The 19,510-nt window shown below is 39.2% G+C and overlaps 1 protein-coding gene across 2 annotated transcripts in view; it reads left to right on the top strand.

The window, feature by feature from the left end:
- Positions 1-19,510, top strand: part of AOAH (acyloxyacyl hydrolase) — a 99,269-nt gene that overhangs the window by 61,481 nt on the left and 18,278 nt on the right. For both annotated transcript variants that reach the window (XM_067562449.1, XM_067562448.1), the window contains 6 exons: positions 2,452-2,534; positions 7,574-7,610; positions 9,955-10,029; positions 16,086-16,258; positions 18,519-18,577; positions 18,662-18,721. In XM_067562449.1, coding sequence (XP_067418550.1) covers positions 2,452-2,534; positions 7,574-7,610; positions 9,955-10,029; positions 16,086-16,258; positions 18,519-18,577; positions 18,662-18,721 — 487 coding nt within the window. The remainder of the gene's footprint in view (positions 1-2,451; positions 2,535-7,573; positions 7,611-9,954; positions 10,030-16,085; positions 16,259-18,518; positions 18,578-18,661; positions 18,722-19,510) is intronic.

Genomic DNA, 19,510 nt, shown 5'->3' with positions numbered 1-19,510 from the left:
AAATGAATAAAAGAAATGAAAAATTCTTCCATTTTGAACCTTGTGAAATGAAAACAACTTCAAATCTTCTACATTTTCCTGAAATTGTTTTTTCATTTTTTGACTAGCTATAACAGCTATACCACATGTGGTATGGAGTCCACTGGGGATAAGCGTAATGGACACCGAGCAGCTTCACTACTGCTTCATGCGCTAGACTAGAGAGGCAGCTCAGGCTGTGTGTAGCAAAGTGATAGGATTAACTAGGTTGCCTACATTATTATGGGATGGACTCCTGCTCCCTTCTCATACCCCTTTACTTCCTGTTTAGTCAGTGTGAGTTTTTTATCACCACTTTGTTGTGGTGTAGTTAAATAAACAGTAAGTTCCCAGCTTGCAGTTCTGTGAGTAGACCTATGTTTGTTGCACTGAGTGGTTGTTTTACAAAACTATGGACTTGGAAAAAAGACATAGACCTAGGAGTTAGCGGATATACATTTGCATTCTGAGTGCCATAGTTTACTCCCACTTCTTTATTTTACATGTCTACTATAAAATAACTGGGCTAATACGTGCCTGGAATATGCAAAATCAGGACTGAAGCAAAGCTAGCTAAAATCCTGTGTAAACTGAATTAAAAAATTGGGACAGTATGCTGTTTTCTAGGATGAAGCATTTATAACCCTTGATTAACTAAATATTGCGTTCTTTGACCAGTGGATTCTGTTTGCTTTGCTTTCCATCTCATACCCTTAAACCATGCTGAAGGCTTTAGAGATTTACTATATTACTTTAATAGCCTCTTTTCATGGTTAATGGTCAGCATTATCACACTTCAATGTAGGTAATATTTTGTTTTTCATGCTTGGTTGGAAAATTTATCATTGCTTTGCATTTCTCTGCATTGTGTTTGCAATTCTTTAGCCCAGGCACTTAAGTTATCTAAATTCCTCTACATCTGGGTTCAAACACAACATCAACAACTCCAGCAGAAATTGACAAGGATCAACAAGGGATGTAGAAAGTGGTCTTATCATCAGCTTTCCTTAAGGTTATTCTGTACAGAGATTTTTACATTTTTCTCTGCCGTTCAAAGTAAAGGGGAACATTAATCAAACACAATCTGTCTTTCAAATCAGTCCGGCCAAGATTTAAAACAGTGGGAAATGAATGTCCTGCCAGTACTTCCTCACTTTTATTTACTGTTCCACATCTATAACAAGAAGCCAAAATCCCTGAATGTCAGTGGTATTTCTTTGGTAAATGACTTCTACCATAAAGGCTGATGAAGCAATTATCTGAAGAAGTCAGTATAAACACAATTGGAAATATGGACAATTTGAAAGACAACGTAAGCCTATAGAGAGCTTTTGGGGGGATATCTAGATTTCCACTTAAATCATTATATTTAAAAGAAAATTATTAAAAAGAGACAGAAAAACAAAGGAATGTCAGGTTTGGATCTCAAATTGATTTCTGGCTTTTCAAAACCACTGAGTCTCCTTGTTATTCAGATAATGAAATCTAAAGGATGCTAATGCCTTCTTCAGCAGCTTCAGGCTTGGGACCCTACTGTGCCACACAGCAAAGCTTTTCCTGGTTGTTTATGTGCGAGTAGAGTTTAAAGGAAAATCCTCATAAATAGCTAGTGCAATTTAAACCCGGCAAAGGCAGTTTTACCTTTTGCTCACCTATGGGCTGCGTCCTTGGGCTATTTGGTCTTACCTCAACCTCGTTAACCTGCTGATTGCCTTATCCTGCCTTTTTATCCATTTTAAAAATTGTTGTATGCTTCCAGATTGCTGTATTCTGACAAATCGTCCCCAAAGTGTTAATTTGAATCTCTTCCTAAAACTTTAATAATCAATTTGTCAAAATTGCCATACTCTATTGGCTTAAAGTATGCCAGGATTCCAAAATTAAACGATAAGGGATGTGCTTAATGGCATAGCAAACAAAATATGCCAAATAATGCAAAATAATGTTTCAATCCTGCAAACACTTACTACAATGAGTAATTCCATTGCATTCAGTAGGACTACTTATGATAATAAGTATTATATTTGGCAGTAAATACTAAGCCCAGTAGTTAGTGTATGCAGAATTGTGGTCTAAAACTGTTCATAAAGAGATAGGGCCCCCACATGGTGGGGCGAGGAAGGGTACACGTTACTGAGGCCGGAGGCCCTGGGTGCCCAGCCCAGGCTGCAACCCCCATTACCATGAGGAAAAAATGTTTCATGGCTCATGAGATTGTATGTATGGGATGAGGGATTGTGCTATGTGTGTGGGAGGGGACCCGTGTTACAAGTTTATTTTGGGCCCGAAAAAACTATGCTTGGGCCCTGTACAGAGAACATATTTTATATTTTAATGCATTTTTAATATGTAATGTGCCAGCCCTTTTCTTTAATCTAACCATGGTTTCATTTGTACTATATGAGTTGTGTACCTTTTGTTAATGTGTTTCAGAGGCTGGACAGACTCTCTATATCTACGTTTACGCAGAAGAAACCGTTGCAATCACAGAGACTTCCAGAATATTTCCAAAAATGGTACTATATTCATTTTTCCCAACAGATGAATGTTTGATACTTGATGTTGCATTAAGAGGTACAGCTCAGGAATACCATTCAGAAAAATGCTACATAATTGCATGCATAAATTGTAGAGGACAGAATCTATTTAATACAGTGTCTTTTCTGTTTGGTTCAATCTCTCTATTGACTCTGAATAAAAACTTATATCTGCTTGATCTCTTTCATCTGCTCTATGACTAATGACTTCTGCCTGACTAATAATGATGTGTTCCACTGTAACTCTATCCTGGAATTCATTTTTCTCTGTCTAAATATTTTTTCTTTAATTAAAAAAAGTTTAGCTCTGAACACTGAAGTTTGCATTGAGGTTCTGTGCAACTAGAGTTACTAACTTTAGAAATTATTGCTGGGTAGAAAGTTAAAATATTTCCTTCCCCCACCTCCCCTGGGCGCTCTATATCAATGATAGAATTAAAAAAGATACAGAATCAAAACTGCTTATGTGATACAGAAAGCCACCATGTTATGAGTCCTGGTTACAGAATGCTTAGTGCCTGACATGGTTGGAGCAACATTTGGTCTTGCAGTGGAGACAGGAATGAATCATTTCTGAATTGTGCTGAGGCCTGTGCTTAGGTCCAAAGTCATCCTGCCTTCTCAAGGCTAGTTGGCTCGTGCATTTCATGCCTTCTCCAAAAAGAAGCAACGTGCGCCTTCCTCCCCACCCTTGAACATGAGTTGCATCCCCATCCTGGCATTCAGGTGTGTGCTAGGAGATATTCCTACCCTGTTGTGCAGGGATGTTCTGGAGATTTGATGCTCTGTATGCAACCCTTTATTCCCCTAAGGCTGTTATAGAGTACAGGTCAGACTTTTGCAAAATTGTATATATGGTGTATACATAATAGAACTATTTAAGGTAGCTTGGTGACCTAGGGGATTGGCTCTCACAAGATCAGAGGACCTAGGTTCAAATCCCATTGGATCTTTGGGGAAATAAAAATTGTCAGACTAGATGATCACAATGGTCCCTTCTGGTTTTATAATCTGGGCATATATTCACTGGCTATAACATCACCTTTCTATAACATTTGTACATTTAATTTCCCATCCCTCCCCCCTTTCTCTGGCCTCTCTTCCTTACTCCCTTATTTTATATTCCTTATTTTATAAATCTTGATGAGCTCTCCATCTCTCTTTCTTTTCATTTCACATAGATATTTTACACTTACATTGCAGAAGCCTGCAGGGTATAAAATGAGATGAGACTGTGTCAGGGCAAATTCTCGCTAGAAAACTGAGAGAAAAATTTAAAAAGACAAAAATTACAAGTGATAGAAAAGTCCTATGATGACTTCCCTTAGTGACTTCTTTTAATCATCCCCCTGACATAGTGTTGTAAAGTATAATCTCATATGGGGTAATATTTTCCCCAAATGGGAAAATGTAAATGGACACTGTTCACATTGGTAAGGCTAAAAACTAATCACTGAGTTGACAGTGGTCCCATCTGGGAGAACGTAACTTGATTATCAAAATTCAGCTGAGGAATTGTTGCTTATGTAAAATTTTAGGTGCTCCAGGCTGGCAAAAACCAATATGCCATCTGTATAAGTAGGGTCTTAAATGCATTGTGAGCATGGTGGTTTTACAGTGTGCACATGGAAAACTGAGACGCATCTGGAGTGAGGCATTCCACATCTCTGTGCACAGTGGAGAAACGCTCTTCTGTGGCATCCTTGGCCACAATGCAAACAGAACCAGGAAGGGATGAGGGAATGGCCGGTCACAGCTTTCCTAAATATAACAGTGTCACAGCTTTTAAGTCCAATATCCTGTAAAGCCAGAAATGGGAGTTGTGTGCCATTACAAACTGGAGGGTCCCAATTTCTCAAGATGACCTAGTAATCATTTATATCCATGGAGATGTCTGAGATAAGAGCATTTACATTTGTGACACTCTTAGGGACAGAAAAGCTCTGGTAAGTTATTTGTGAAGATTTTTATGGCTCCATTTGAGCCCTGCACAGTTAGACTCATGGTCGCTAAGGCACTTGGCTTTACAGCTGGAGAGATACAAAAATAGTCACACTAAAATCTATAAAACCTCTCTAGAATACGCCTTAAATAGTGAATCTGTAACATATGTGGTATATACAAAATACATGATGGTATGGGATAAATGCTTTCTTGGCACTCATTTGGGATGACCTACATAGCTTACCAGTGGCTTTACAACATGTTTAATACATGAGCTAGGTTAATAATTCATAACTAATCTTTTTCTCTAGCAATTTCACTTCTTTTTTCTGTTTGGAAGTGATCTGTAAATAGTTTAAAAATCTAATTTATTTGCTCTTCAAAATTATTAACTGAATAATTTCTGGAAATAATTGTTGGAGCATAGCTTATTCACAAGCAGTTCATTGTACTTATTCGTTATCTGAAGTCCTAAATTCAAGCTGTTTTAAGTGGACCAGTCAGTCACATGGCATATTTCTGTTTCCTGGTTGGATTACTACAACCCTTAGGATCAGGTTTCCTGTGCAGATACACACAATTAAGAATTGGACATATGCTTTGTGTGAATGTTCTGCAGTATTTGCTTAAAATTGGTTTTGGTGAACACTTCTGCTAGTAAATATATTTTGCTAGAATATTCACAGAGATGAACATGTGAGGGACATGCACATAGTCAAAGTGGATTCTGTTAAAAATCATCTAATAGTTACAGAACTTTGTTTTGCAGTATTCACCCGCATCTCTCTCTGACACACACACACATAATTGTGTGTGTGTGTGTATATATATGTTTTAGAACATATTCAGTGTAATGATGCTATAGTTGTTCTTTTTCATGTCAGTAATTACTAATAAAGTCACATAACTGGAAGATTCACTGCATAACAGGGTGATTATAATGAAATACAATATAGTTAATGTATCTGAGTCCTAAAAATACGTTAATCAAGTATGAAATCAAAGGGGTGATAATAAGTTTAGTAATATAATCAAACTTCCAGGATGGCCCTGATCCAAAGCCCTCTGAAATCAGTGGAAAGACTCCCACTGATTTCAGTGGGCTTTGAATCAGGGACTATGTGAACAGGTAATAGTTAACAGTTAAAAAACATTATCATGGTGTAATTACACTGTATTTGCAGTGTAACTACAGTGTAATAGTCACTGTATTATGAAGCATATCGTGTGTGTGTGTGTGTGTGTATATATATTCCATGTAGTTTGATAATTTCAGTATCTGCATTTAGAAAAGACTATTTGCATCTGAAATTTTTTTTCCTTTATCCCTAATTGTTGTTAAGAGTTCTGAACCTACACTTTTTATTATTGCTGGAATTGTTTCAGTTTTTCAAATCACCATTTATCATCTATTCCCTCAACATTCTGTATTGTGATCTGGTGTGTTGGTGTTTATTTTGCCTTGACCAGAAATGTTCAAGCATTATATCTGTTAACGTATGCTCTAGCACACTGAACATTAAAGCACCAGATATTTCACTGCAGCCTGGAATGCAGTTAGGAGTTTACAATGTTATCTTCATTTTAGCTGTCTGGGGAATAATAGTTCATCTGGATGTATTTGAAGGAACCTGGAGCCTTTTTCTTTGCACTATTACATTGTAAATTGCTTTTATGTCTTGGGGGAGCCAAAAGTTAATTAAGCAATAAGACATTCACAGCAATGCAACCCAATGCTGAATATTGGCACAACTTGGAATCCAACTCTTCCAGCACAATACAAAAGTGCCCCTTTTCATCCCACATAATCTGGTATGTACCAATCAAAATATCTATCTGAGTAGCTATTAGTGACCTAATTAGTCATTTATTGCAATCCAGAAAACTAGTATACAGCAAGTTAAATACATCCATTTCTGACATTAAAAAGAAAGGAAAGAAAATGTCACTTTATATTAAGGTTGCATTTATAAATTGCTTGTACAGGGTTAATAAATGATTAATAGAGTTTTTTAATAAATAGTCAATCAGCTGTTATAGATTGTTATAGAGTCCAGCTTGTTATAGAGAACACAAAACTGAGGATATCTCTCAGAAGTGCAGGCTTTTATACATTAGATTAAAGAAAGATTTTACTGTCATCATGCTGCCATTATTGTTATTAATGTCCAAAATAGCCACAGATGGAACAGAAATATCTTTATTTTGGCTACTTGTCACTACTTGTACTTTCTCCTATAGGCGACAGAGTGACAGAAATGAATTTGGCAGTGGGATTGTGGACATGAGTAAAGCCCTGATTCAGTAAAGTATTTAAACACAAGCTTAGTTTTTAAGCACTTTCTTAAAGTTATGCATGTGCTTAAGTGCTTTTCAAAACAGGGATGCTTTCCTGATTTAGGGTCTAAATGGAGTCTCCATTGCAGAACACCACAGGGTGTGACTGCTAGTTTTTTCCCCCTTAGGCAGAAGTTCTACATCTAACCATTTGGATGAAATGCTACTGAAATTCACAGCTGCACTATATGTCGTAAAAGGTGCTGTTGGCAAAGTCCCATTTTTCACGTGCTTATCACTCATAAGGTTACCAAACCTTATGGACTATTAATTTTGATTAAATTGTGAGAATGATTCACTTCTTAATTTATAGGGAAGGTTAGAAACAGTTTAACTGTTCACAAAGCAAGGGTGGGTGGTTTACTGGAGATGACTGTGTCCTAGAGATGGACACAAGCGGCCAAATCTAGATTCAAATCAAGATTCAAATTTACCCCAAAATTCAGAAGTACTTTAATTTGGGGTTTTGAATCAGATCCTTCACTATTATACATAGTACCATTGGAAGCATCTTTATAGAGCTGGTCAATTGCTGGAACTGTTTTGTACAGGTGGAAGAAAGGAGGTCCATGGAAACATTTTCATTTCATAAATAGTAGAACCCAATAGAAATGGCACAGAGATTACGTGTGCTTTTAATATTCCTACATCCCTAGAAAAACAAATTTGCTTTAGTGATTTGTCATTTTAATTGTGTTGCACTCTTTCTCTTTCTCCCATTGTGTTTGATCATGTAGGTGGTTCTTCAAAAAATCTTCTGGATTTAATGAAAAGGTAAGCACTTACTGGGATTTGTAGCCTGGGTGCAGATACCGTAGCTAATTAGAATTCTGCCTTCCAAAAATAAATTAAAACAAAACTGTGCAGTGAATATACTGGCTGACAGTGCTGTAAGTCTTAAACCATAGATTTAATTACCTGACATACTTTGGAGAGCTGCCTATTTCTTCTGCATCATGCAGAATAAGTAATTGAAATAAAAAACTCTTGATTGGAATGCCTCACACTTAGGGCCTGGACCAAAGCCCACTGAAGTCAATTGGAGTCTTTCCACTGACTTCAAAGAGGTCTGGCTCAGGTCCTCTCATCAGATTTACACTGTTGTAACTCCATTGACTTCAGTGGAGTTACTCTTCATTTACACTACCAGAAATTCATTATTAAACAGGCCCTTTGCCTTATTCTTTGAGTGCAATTTCTTAAATTTAGACTGATAAAGCTGAGTGGCTGAGGATGAACATGCAGCAAGCCCCTATCTGAGCTGAATTTAGCTAGGGAGTGGTTTGGTTTGAGTTGCCGTGCCCAGCATTAATAGATGGAGGTACATTGTGGCTCTCGCACCACATCTTCAATCAAAACTGATCCATAGGATTTTCTTAAAGTGCGAGTTGTAATAGATCCCGACTCTTTGCTCTCATGTCTGTAACACATGACAGAAATGGAGCCATTGGAGAAACAAGTGTTTCTGAGCCATTGGACTACTTCTCCAGCGGGAGGGACATGTCTGTCTACTAAAGCAGCCCAACTACCAGTGACTGCCACTCAATTCCTTTCCCTCCATGAATGGGCTCAGCAATTCCTCTTGCCTAAGGCTTCTTGTCAGCACTCCCGTGTGCCTGGCAGCCTCTTTCAAATACTGCTTTGTCTTCTCGTTACTAGTTGTAAATGTTTTTTTTTTACCTTTTTCCTTTTCATTGGCAGTTTGTTTTTAAAGAGGAAAAAGTTTGACTGTATTAAGCTACGCTTAACCCATGCTGTGAAGTTTTGATGCATCACTTATTTCTCTGACAGTCTTTCAGTAGGTACAATGTGTGCTTCTCTGCACCTTGTCTGCTCTGCCATGGGCTGGCACATTGCCACCGCTTTTGGGAAGGCAGAAACCTAGCACAGAGCAGTGGCTCTGATTCCTAGCAACATGTGGCTGGCCCCTACACAGTGGGCACCAAGTAGGGAAAGCCCCTGCACCTTGTTCCCCACATTTCTGCATCCAGACAAGGCCAGTCCAGTATAGCTTTTGGTAAATAGATGGGCCTTACACCATATCCTGAAGGTGAATGAACTCAGGCTGTGTTGGATCAACAGGAAGAGAAAATCCCAGAGCTGAGAACCTTAAGCAACCACATTCTGCTTTCAGCCCCCAGCCCCTTCAGATATAGGGGTGGTGAGCATTCCAGCTGACCTCAGCTATCAGTGCAGTACACAGGAAGAAAAGCTGTGTCTTCATGAGCTAGGACCCAAACCATATAGTTTATAGATCAGTGAAAACATTACAAGGGACTTTTGAATGGATCTTCTAATATAATGGCACATTCATGGGAAAATGTGAATTCATGAAATGCCAAGTTTTCAGGTCCTGGGCATTGGCTGGATGCCCCAATGAAGACATGTATGTTTGGTCTGAAGTGACCTCCTACTAACCAGTCACTGGAATCTGATCCTCTTTGAATTCTGGGATGGCTGTGAGTTTTCAACTCAAATGTCTGGATCTGAATGTACCCTTATAGGTTTTGGTCTCCAGGTCAGCTTCAAAGCTAGAAGGGGCCTATTTTCCAGTTCCACTTACATTTGTGGAAGATTTTCTTTCACCCTGAATATTGGGAATTCTTTGATAATCACGAAATTAACTTATTTAATAGGAGTTCCTGCATTTTGGGCAATTGTCTTGAGAGTTTCGCTCTCAAGAGGTCAGCAACATTGAAGCTGAAACCATATCCTGATTCGACCTTGAACACAAAACCTAATGTAAACCTAATCCAGAGTGAAACATGCCATCCTTATCCAATCTTTAATGAAAATGCTTTGGCTGTGATTTTATCTGAAAGGGGAGTACTTGGTTTAGCTTTTGATTGATGCAAAGAAGATGGAATAGCAGCTAGTAAAGAAGTGGAAAGAAATATATCAGAGAAAAAGGGAATTATGAAAAAAAAGAAATAGAAAAAATAACCAAAATATAGGACTATAATAAAAACAGATTTAGAATGATTCAAACATAGCCTAAATTGAAAAGGAATAGCTCACAATGTGCAGTGTGCTCTCACAAGCACAGTGTGTAACTCAAACTGTGAGAATGGTCTTTCCCATTAATATTGCTACTTATTTATTTTTATATTTTTTTCAGCATGGCTAGGAATCAACTGTTGGACAATCCAGCCATCGTTATCTATGCTACAATTGGGAATGATGTCTGCAATGGGTAAGATGACAAGAAATTAAAATACTGTTTATATTACCATATATATGGCTTGGCGGACTTTTCATTTCAGCCTTATTATTTTATGCTTTCATTCAATTAAGATTAGCTTTTGTTGTTAGCAATGCTCTTTTTTATCTGGGCTGAAAAATATTAGTCACAGTTACAAGTCTAGCTGTTGCTGTGCCACCTTTCCCATCTCTCAGAGCGCATCACCTCACATGACAGGCCTCTTTCCCTTACGCGTCTCTAGGTGGAATCACACGATTCTTCCACTCTTAACCAAGACCTGTGTAGCACAATCATTATCACCCTCCAAAGCCAACTGGACACTTATGTTTCTTTCCTTCAGGAGCCTGTGAACAGCGTTCTTAAAACAAGGTATTATTTAGCAGCAGGAATAAAGAATTAGTGAAAATCAGATTTTAAAAACAACATGCTATCTACATGCCTCTTATCTAAAGTTAGTGCGTGCTGTACTTTGAAGTGTTAAGTACTCTGAAAAATCAGGTCCCAGGTGTCTCAAATTCAGCACCCAAAGTACTGGATACTTTTGATCTTAATCTCTCTGTGCCTCAGTTCTCCATATGTAAAATGGGGGCAATAATACCTACTCGTTTCACAGGAGTGTTGTGAAAATAAATGTATTAATGTCTGGTAAGCACAGATACTGTAGTGATGAGCACCATAGGAAAGCCAGGAGGAAATTAATAACTCTGTTGGCAGAGCAGGGTTTGAATAGTGTGCAATAAATAAGGCCATTTTTTATCTCAGCCTTCATCGCATGACAGTGGTACTTTTGTCTGTTCAAATATTCTGTGCTGTTTCCCACCAAAAAAATTACTGGATTAAAAAGCACAGGGTTATAAAAATACAGTCATTTTTGTTACTCCTTCTATGAAGGGAAGATGCTACTGCAATATGCAGAAATTCACTGCTCCCACAGATATGACTGAACAGAAATGAAACCATAGATTGGTTTTCAAGAAGATGTCTCTATATATAGTTAAATTTGTTTTGAGGCATCCACAGAGGTTCCACTGAATACAGAGCATCTACAGGGTATGACTTTAAACAAAAGTTTAGACAAATAAACATGTCTTTTAAGGCAGCTTTAAATTGCAGTAATAAAGACCCACCAGCCTAATCCTATATTTCTATCTTCAAAAGAGATAAATGCTGCTATATACGCTGCAGATACAATCCTTAGCCAAAGCACTGTTAAAATCCCAATATTTCCTCCCATATGGAGAGTTGGGCAGTGAGTAATATAGGCATTTGTAGAGGGGAAAGATAATGAAATTGGCAGCACATGCAATACTTTCCCTCTAGTACCCACATTGTGGTCCAAACACGGGGGTTAGAAAAATAAAGACAGATGGCGATTATATCTCTGAGCCTACCCAGGCACAAATGTGGAACACAATGAGGCTCAAAGACCCAAAATGAAAAAAAAAATGAGAAAATAAGTAGTGGAAGAAGCTTAAAATGCTGTGGAATTATTAAATTGTATTAATTCAATTTTATATCATAAACCATTTCTGCAACCTCTTTCGTGACTCTGCATTTACGGTCTAAAAACATAAAACTGAAATGATAGCAAATTAGTGTGGAATGGAGGTAATCCATGGTCAAAAATGTGGGACAGCTGAGAGATATGATGGGAATAGATTAACATTCCATTTTGCTATTACTGGCTCCACTACCTACTGTCCCCAGTTCTGAAAATGCTTTATGCTCATGAACATTCCCATAAATGTCAACGGGACTACTCATGTGTACATTTATTCACCTGTGTAAGTGCAGAACTGGGGCATCTCAGGACTAAGGGTGAAATTCACCCCTGAACACAGAACCAGCCCAGGCCTATGAGCTGTTGAAGTCCCACCAAAATCCCATTTCAAATATTTAAGTGGTGCACGGGCCTTGATCTGGCCTTCTGAGGTAGTACTCTAGTAGTACTCTTGTGACGAAGGGCTGAAGGACCATGCCCCTAACAAGGAATTCCATCAGACAAAAGCATGTTAGTGTACAAACTTTTTAAGTGTGTGTATGTGTGTGAGGATAACAGTAAGAAATCGTTGTGCAGCTCTAAGAGTAATATATGGCCCTAATATTGTAAGAGCCCCCTAGGACAGATCAACATGAAGTAGCATGTTGTCAGACATCCACACATTAACATTTGCATGGTATGAATAGACACAATGTACTGTGACAGAACTCAGTTTCTGAACATCTTAGTGTTATGCATTGACATGAAGTGAAGCTATTACAGAGTACTCTGTGCAAGAACTGTGCGGGTGTCCTTCGATGATGTGTTGACAGTGCATCCACACTTAGTGTGCTTTGATGAGCCTGGAAGCAACTGTTGCTAAGACTGAAATAGAAATGTCTGTAAGACTTTTTTTGTTTTTTATTTCAAACACGATCATGGAAAGGAAATTACAAAAAGATACATTAAAATAGCAACAGCCTGATATAAATGGACAAACGTGGAGTTAAGAATGTCACTTTATCTTCAGTTCAATCCATGATGTTTACATATTGCACAAACCTTAGATCAGAGTGGTGGTTTTGAACGGTAAGTGTTCCAATACCTGTAGGCTAAACGAGGTGAATTAAGGGCAGACCAGCAACCTTATCTCTAAATTTCATTGCTTATGTTGCTTTAGTAGGTTCAAGCTTGAATCTTAATGTTGTTTCCAGCTAGCCTGAATTTTTAAACACTTCAGAAACACGTACCACATAAAGATAAATTGCTGACCAAGGAATCTTGGCTGATAATGAATTTGTATGCAAAATACAGCACAAGACAGTATCCTAAATCCTTGCTAAAGCACACTGTTCTGTCCCACAGGATTCCTTCCCCTCGCACAAACACACATTTCTACTACCTCAAAACTAAAACTAGAGCCTTTTCAAAGGACATGCCTACACTGGCATGGTGGCAGGCACCGATGCAGCGGCATCAAATGGGAGAGCGCTCTCCTGTCGACTGAATTAGTCCATCTCCCTGAGGGCATGTCTACACTAACACTCTGCTTATGCAATCTTCAGCTATAAAATAAATTGCACCTGCTTTCCTCGTGGTTCATTACAAGCATTAAGGTTAACCTTGCGCTATCTCCAAGAGGTAGATAAGTAACAGATGAGGAAACTGAGGCACGGAGATTTAGCATATGCCTACACAGACTGAAGTCCAAGCACTGGGACCCTCCCACCCCATGGGCTTCTAGACCCCAGGCTCCAGTCCAAGCCCATGGTAATGAAACAGCCCGACAGCCCGAACCCCATGAGACTGAATCGGCTGGCATAGGCCAGCCACAGGTGTTTCTTTGCTATATAGCCATTTCCTTAGTGACCTGTCCAAGGGCAAAAAGTCTGGACGGAATCCAGGTCTTGTGACAGCTAGTACTGTAACCAGGCTACAAGGAGAAAAAAGAGTACAGGAATGATAATGATAACAGCTGTAGCAATACACTGAGTTAGATCCTCAGGTGGTATTAATTCATTCATTACTGGAAAGCACTTTACTTTTTTGTAGTGAATAGGCCAAATCCTCACTTGATGTAAATCTGTTTAGCTCCATTGACTTCAGTGAAGCCACACCAGTTTACATCAGCTAAGGATCTGACACAATATTTTTAACACTATGGCTAAATTACAAACAGTTCTCTTCAGGTATTCAATACACAAGCTGTGTTTTGTAGTGATGGGTCAGACAAGTCTTATGTGATTGTGTCTGTGCCATGACTTGAGCACTTTCAGTATGCATACTCAGTATGAATTCTCATGCACGTGACTTTAAAAATCATTCCCTGCAGACACTGATTGCATGAACATTTGTGGAGAGCAAAAGCAAAAAAGGGGCATGGCTGAAGTGAGTTCATTTTAAATTCAGAGTAAATAGTAATGGGCATGGTTTTATAGTATTCTGTCAGCACTAATAGAAAACAATAGTATTAGACTGTCATGAGTGTCTTGAAGATACTTTAATTCCAAGTTCAGGGCAGCACTGTAAATCCAAGATCACTCACCCCAGGGTATGGTCCAGTTAGTACTATTTCACCATAGTTTGTATTCAATAAGATTTTGTTTGTCCCATATCATGCAGCACGCATGTACAAATTCTGAATTTTAACCACAGAATCTTAACTTCCATATCTAAATGACTTTTGAAAGCCAAATTGCAAAGACAATACTTTGTTTTTGACGCAAAAAGTAGATGTACATGGTAATATCCTCTATCAGTCTCCAACCCACATAGCCATCCTGGGTATTGGGGAGATGTAGGTAGATAGAGAGGAGGAACTCAATGAGACCACTCCATGGCATCTGTTTCAGCCCCATGGATTCTTAATCATCAGCAGACCATAGGATGGAGAGATAGAACTGAAGCATCTGGCCAGGAGGCTCCTCCAGTAGGTTATCTATGACCTGCCCCCTATGCACTTCTAGGCAGGGAGCCCCATGGAGCGGTGCTCCACGCCATGTAGCACACAGGTGAGTGGTACCTAGCCTCTGCTGTTCCTACGTCTAATTTCCTACATTTGCTGGCACCTCTCACCAGCATTTCACTCTTCCTTAGAGCAAAGGACATACAGGATTTGAAAGCCTCAGCGATACACGATGTCTGTCTGTTATAACCAGACAACAATGTATTGAACGTGAAATGCACACAGTAGTTTAGAAAATATCTGCTGTTATCCACTGCAACTGTCATAACAGTATCTTAAATGTACATAGTGTGACCAGAGGTCCCGATTTTATAGAGACAGTCCTGATATTCAGGGCTTTTTCTTATACAGGTGCCTATTATACCCCACCAATTTTTCACACTTGCTATCTGCTCACCCTAAATTTACACCGTATCTTTCATCCCCAAACTGTTTATATATTCTAGAATCACTTCATCCACTTCTGGGCTCAAACACAGCAGCTGTTTAACAATACACAGCAACACTCTTCTACAATTTAGAACAGTAAGTGAAGAATAGCTTCTCCAGATGAAACTGCAGGGGGAAATTCAACACACTATGTAGATACCCAAACTGGAATTTGACGAGTAAAGCACTGTATCTAGCATTGCTGTTTTCTTGGAAAGTGACATGGAATGTTTAACACCCACAATAGACGGAACCTTGGTTTGTGTCTCATCCAAAAAATTGTACCTTAAGGCAGAATATTAGTGCCCCTCTCACCATGTCTGGGCGCAGGTTCAATACTGATTCAGAGGATAAAATGCAGGCTGAATCACAAACACCATTTCTTACAGAACTTTGATGTTCCTTGGTGTTCTCCAGTCAAAATTATGATTCCCCCTTCACCTATTTAATTTGCAAGACCTACTAGTATCAGGATACTGAATGATATGGTATAGGTTCATGGATTTTAAGGCTAGTCTGCCCCATATTCCTAATTCCCCTCTCACTGGGATAAATAAAAATTAACTCAGTTGAAATCAGTGGAGTTACCCCACAATAAAACCAGTGTTAGAGAGAAGAGAATCAGGCTTTTGGTCCTTTTATAGATGGAGGTCACTCTGGCTACAGCTACAATGACGGCGGCAAAGTCGCCGCCATCAGATCGATTTCTCTGGATCGACTGAGCAGTCAGTGAAGACCCGCTCAGTCGATCCAGAAATCGACGTACTAAGACCACCTTCACAAGTGGCGCGGTGCAGTGCAGATGGAGCGCAGAAGAGAAGCAGAGAAGTCGATGGGAATTATGCACTTTTTTTGCGTAGCTTGCATAACTCTCGTCGACTGCCGCCAAATCTCGGAGGTAAGTGTAGACAGGGTCTCTGTGTGCTTATTAGAAAGCATGCAATTGCTTGTTTTTTGTTTTGTTGAGGTTTTTTACATGATTGTGACTGTGGAAATAAACAAGTGACACCAAACCAAAAAACTTTGTTTTCATTCCATTTTAGTCAGCTATTATAAAAGGGAGAAGCACCAACTAAGAACATTGCTGTTCCATGCTAAACACTGGGGGTTTTTTTGTGTGCATGTTAATCAATAAACTATCTGACTTTTTTTTCCCTATTCTTTCATATATAGAAGAGCTGATACAGTGGCTTACATGACTACACCCAAGCAAATGCATTCCAATGTCATGCAGACTCTGCAATATCTAAACTCTCATCTTCCTAAAGGCAGCCATGTGATTTTAACAGGCTTGGTAGATGGCCGCTTTCTGTGGGATCAATTACATAACAGATACCATCCTCTTGGTAAATATTTGACCTTGTTTTTCATTTCCTAGAGATTAATCTTGAATCTGATGTACATTACAAAATGGCTTTTAGAAACAGTGAGTCCCTGAACTCAGTGATGTTATACTAGGGTTGGATTTGTCCCCGTTAGTCCAAAACTGCTGTCTGACTTGCTGATCATTGTTTTGGGGATCGTTGTACCTGGAGCTAAACAGAGTCATTTACATGAACAACTGTTCTCACCCAAATTTTAGATGTTTAAATAAAATTGGACCCAGATTTGAACAAGCCCATGGCTAGATTTTGCAAAACAAACTCCAACAGATGAGCTTTTGCAAAAAAAAAAACATGCCCAGTTTTCCCCAGTAGCTCCCAATGAATGTGTTCAGGCTTTCTTTGAACATGGAATTGTAATAAGGCATTTTGGGACATTCTTGGAAGCCTCTCATTTCAGAACACATGTGCGGCTGCACCCATTGACCACTATAAGCTCTTTGGGACAGGGACTGTCTTTTTGTTCTGTGTTTGTACGGTGCCTAGCACAGTAGGGTCCTGGGCCATGACTGGAGCTCCTGCGCACTATAGTAATACTACTATTACTACTACTGCTAAATGCACGCTCTGTTTATTTGCTTAATATTATGCCAAGCAAAGACGGGGGCATTACCATGAAGGGCTGTTCATGTATGGGCTGGTGGGAAACTTCCTGGGATTCAGAATTCTTTGTAGATGCCATTGATTTTTATTGCTTGCGTTGTGCTTTCTGGGGGGTTCACCCAAGAATACCCCCAAATACACACCTACCCAAAGTTAAGAAATGTAAAGGTCTTGTACAAATAGAAAGCACCTGCAAACAAAACTGTTTAGCATACTCTCCTCCAGTGCCTGTGTAAGGAACTGTGTATGCGCACTCAGTCATGCAGGGATCAAATCTGGGACTATTTGCACTTAAGGCTCACATTAGATCTAAAGGAGTAATTGCCTTAGCTCTGAGAATAAGTGGAAGGCTGTTCTACTCTCTGGGTCCAGTCAATAGAGGAAGAGTTGATCATACTCCTAAACCAGGGTGATATACCTGCAACTGATTTTGACAACCTCTGGGTGTTAGAGCTCTTCAAAGCTTCTATGGTTTAACTCTCTCCTAGGTTCACCCTGTTAACTGTTAGCAGCATCATTACAGCCTGAGAAGGTTGGCTTTATATATAGCATGTGCTACTCAAACACTTAAAAGAGCACATTTTCCAACCCCACCACAGAGTGAATAATCTCTGTTTCTATTCCACTTTAGCAGTATTCTAATATGCTTTCTTAAAGGGGCTACTATTTAAATTTTTAATACTCTCTCTTTAAGACAGAGATGCCTGTCACAATTATCTTTTTACTAACATGAATGCATTGGTTTGCAAGTGCACACTGATCCCAAAGGTGTTTCCTTGTAACAGAGAGCTGATCACTAATTAAACTGTTACCAAAATGTTAAACGTGACATCTGATGATCAGCTGTCTGTTACTGTTCACAGAGCAAGCAGGGTGATTATGTGACATGATGTCATTATGATGCCATTATGTGACATTATGTGACTTCAGAGGAAGTCTGCCTGATGGGTATGTTAGTGTTTGAATTCACTCACCCACACAGATGTATACATTTCCTTCTCTGAGAGGTAAAGTGTTTCTACCTTTTAAAGCTAACCTTTCTATGGTAAATGTGAAAACTGAGAGTGTACACAGTCACCTTCAATCTTCTTTTTTGGATTTGAAATGGCTCCATTTGTTTGGAGTGCGAAAGAAGCGTTAGTGGATAAAGCATCAGTCATTCACCCTTGAGATTTGAACAGGCTATTATATGACTAAGCTTGCATGGAGACTGAAATGCCTGTGGAAGGAGGGGGAGGCGCACGTATGTGGGAGAAAGAAAACAGTTCCTGAACAATGGGATTGAGATAACTGGCTTAAGTTCATGCTGCTGCTGTCACTGAACCTGGTGCAAAATCCTGGGTCTTGCAGGATATGAGTAACTCTCCTTGACTGTAGTGGGAATTACTTGAATCCTGAAGGTGGAAAATAAGCTTCCGCTCCCCTTACCAATGTGAGTAGTCCTACTGAGTGGGATTACTCATGCAAGTAAAGTGAGCAGGATTTGATGCCTGATCTATGTACTTTCAGTTCTGCTTAGCCTACGTGGGTATAAAGACTTGGTAACCACATACAGTAGTGGGTTTCAAACAAAAAGCAACATTGGATTTAAATATGAAAAGTTAAACTCTGTGTTTTACAGGTCAGCTAAATAAAGATGTCACATACGAACAAATGTATTCATTCCTAAATTGTCTTCAGGTAAGTTTTCCTCTTCAGCTGAGTAAATCTTTTTTTTTTTCCTGACTTATCTGTCACTGAAAAGGATTTTGTTTGATCTCACAGATCAGTCCCTGCAATGGCTGGATGAATTCAAATGAAACCCTCAGGATCCTCACCTCAGAGGTATGTCTAAAGAAGGCAATTTGATAATAGCTTTGGCCATCCCCTTTCTAAAGAGAGTGTTTTTGGATTGTGCTCTTGGTTTTCTTCAAGGATATAACCTTGATAGGGTTCCAAATGAAAGATATCAGTATTTTTATTTTCATAGAGATGGACTCAAGCCCAGAAAATGCAGATCTGGATTTCAAACACCTCTAAAGTTCAGGTGTGTTCAGGTCTGGGGTTAAGTTATGGAATTCAGTTTTGGATTTTAGTTCTGATTATTCCCCAGATTTATTCAGATGGGACATGATTCCCATCGTGCTATGACACAAATGTGCATATTGTAACCTCTGAAGAAGAAGTTCATTTACGAAAAAAGAAAAGATGCCAGCTCTGAACCCATGTGAGTGAACAAAGCAAAGGGGACAAGTAACTGTGATTATAAAATCCAACTGCATTTATTTCAGTGGGAGCAGGCTCAGACCCTAAGGGCCAAATTGTAACTCAGGCAAACTCCCACTGACTTCAGTTTACCAGTTTACCTGAGCAAGGAGTGCCTGAAAACTGGCTTTGGCCCAAAGTGCCTTAATGGGCAGGGCTACACAATGTTGCCAGTGCAGGTTTCTCTATAAACCATCCTAGAAACCAGACCCTACAACTGACACCTGAATCATCTGAGGGCAACAAAACGTTAGCCGCTGAGTCTCTCTAAATGTACAAATATATTTGAGGTTCTCTTCCCTGCAGTCACGAAAAAGCATCAGTGGCTTGTTGCCCATGCCATTGTCCAAACTGGCAGCTGTGGATGTC

This window comes from Emydura macquarii, unplaced genomic scaffold, assembly GCF_026122565.2.
Source record: "Emydura macquarii macquarii isolate MOO-44397 ecotype Brisbane River unplaced genomic scaffold, CSIRO-AGI_Emac_v2 contig_2432, whole genome shotgun sequence".
NCBI lineage: Eukaryota > Metazoa > Chordata > Testudines > Chelidae > Emydura > Emydura macquarii.
This window is presented reverse-complemented; position numbering and strand designations above follow the sequence as displayed.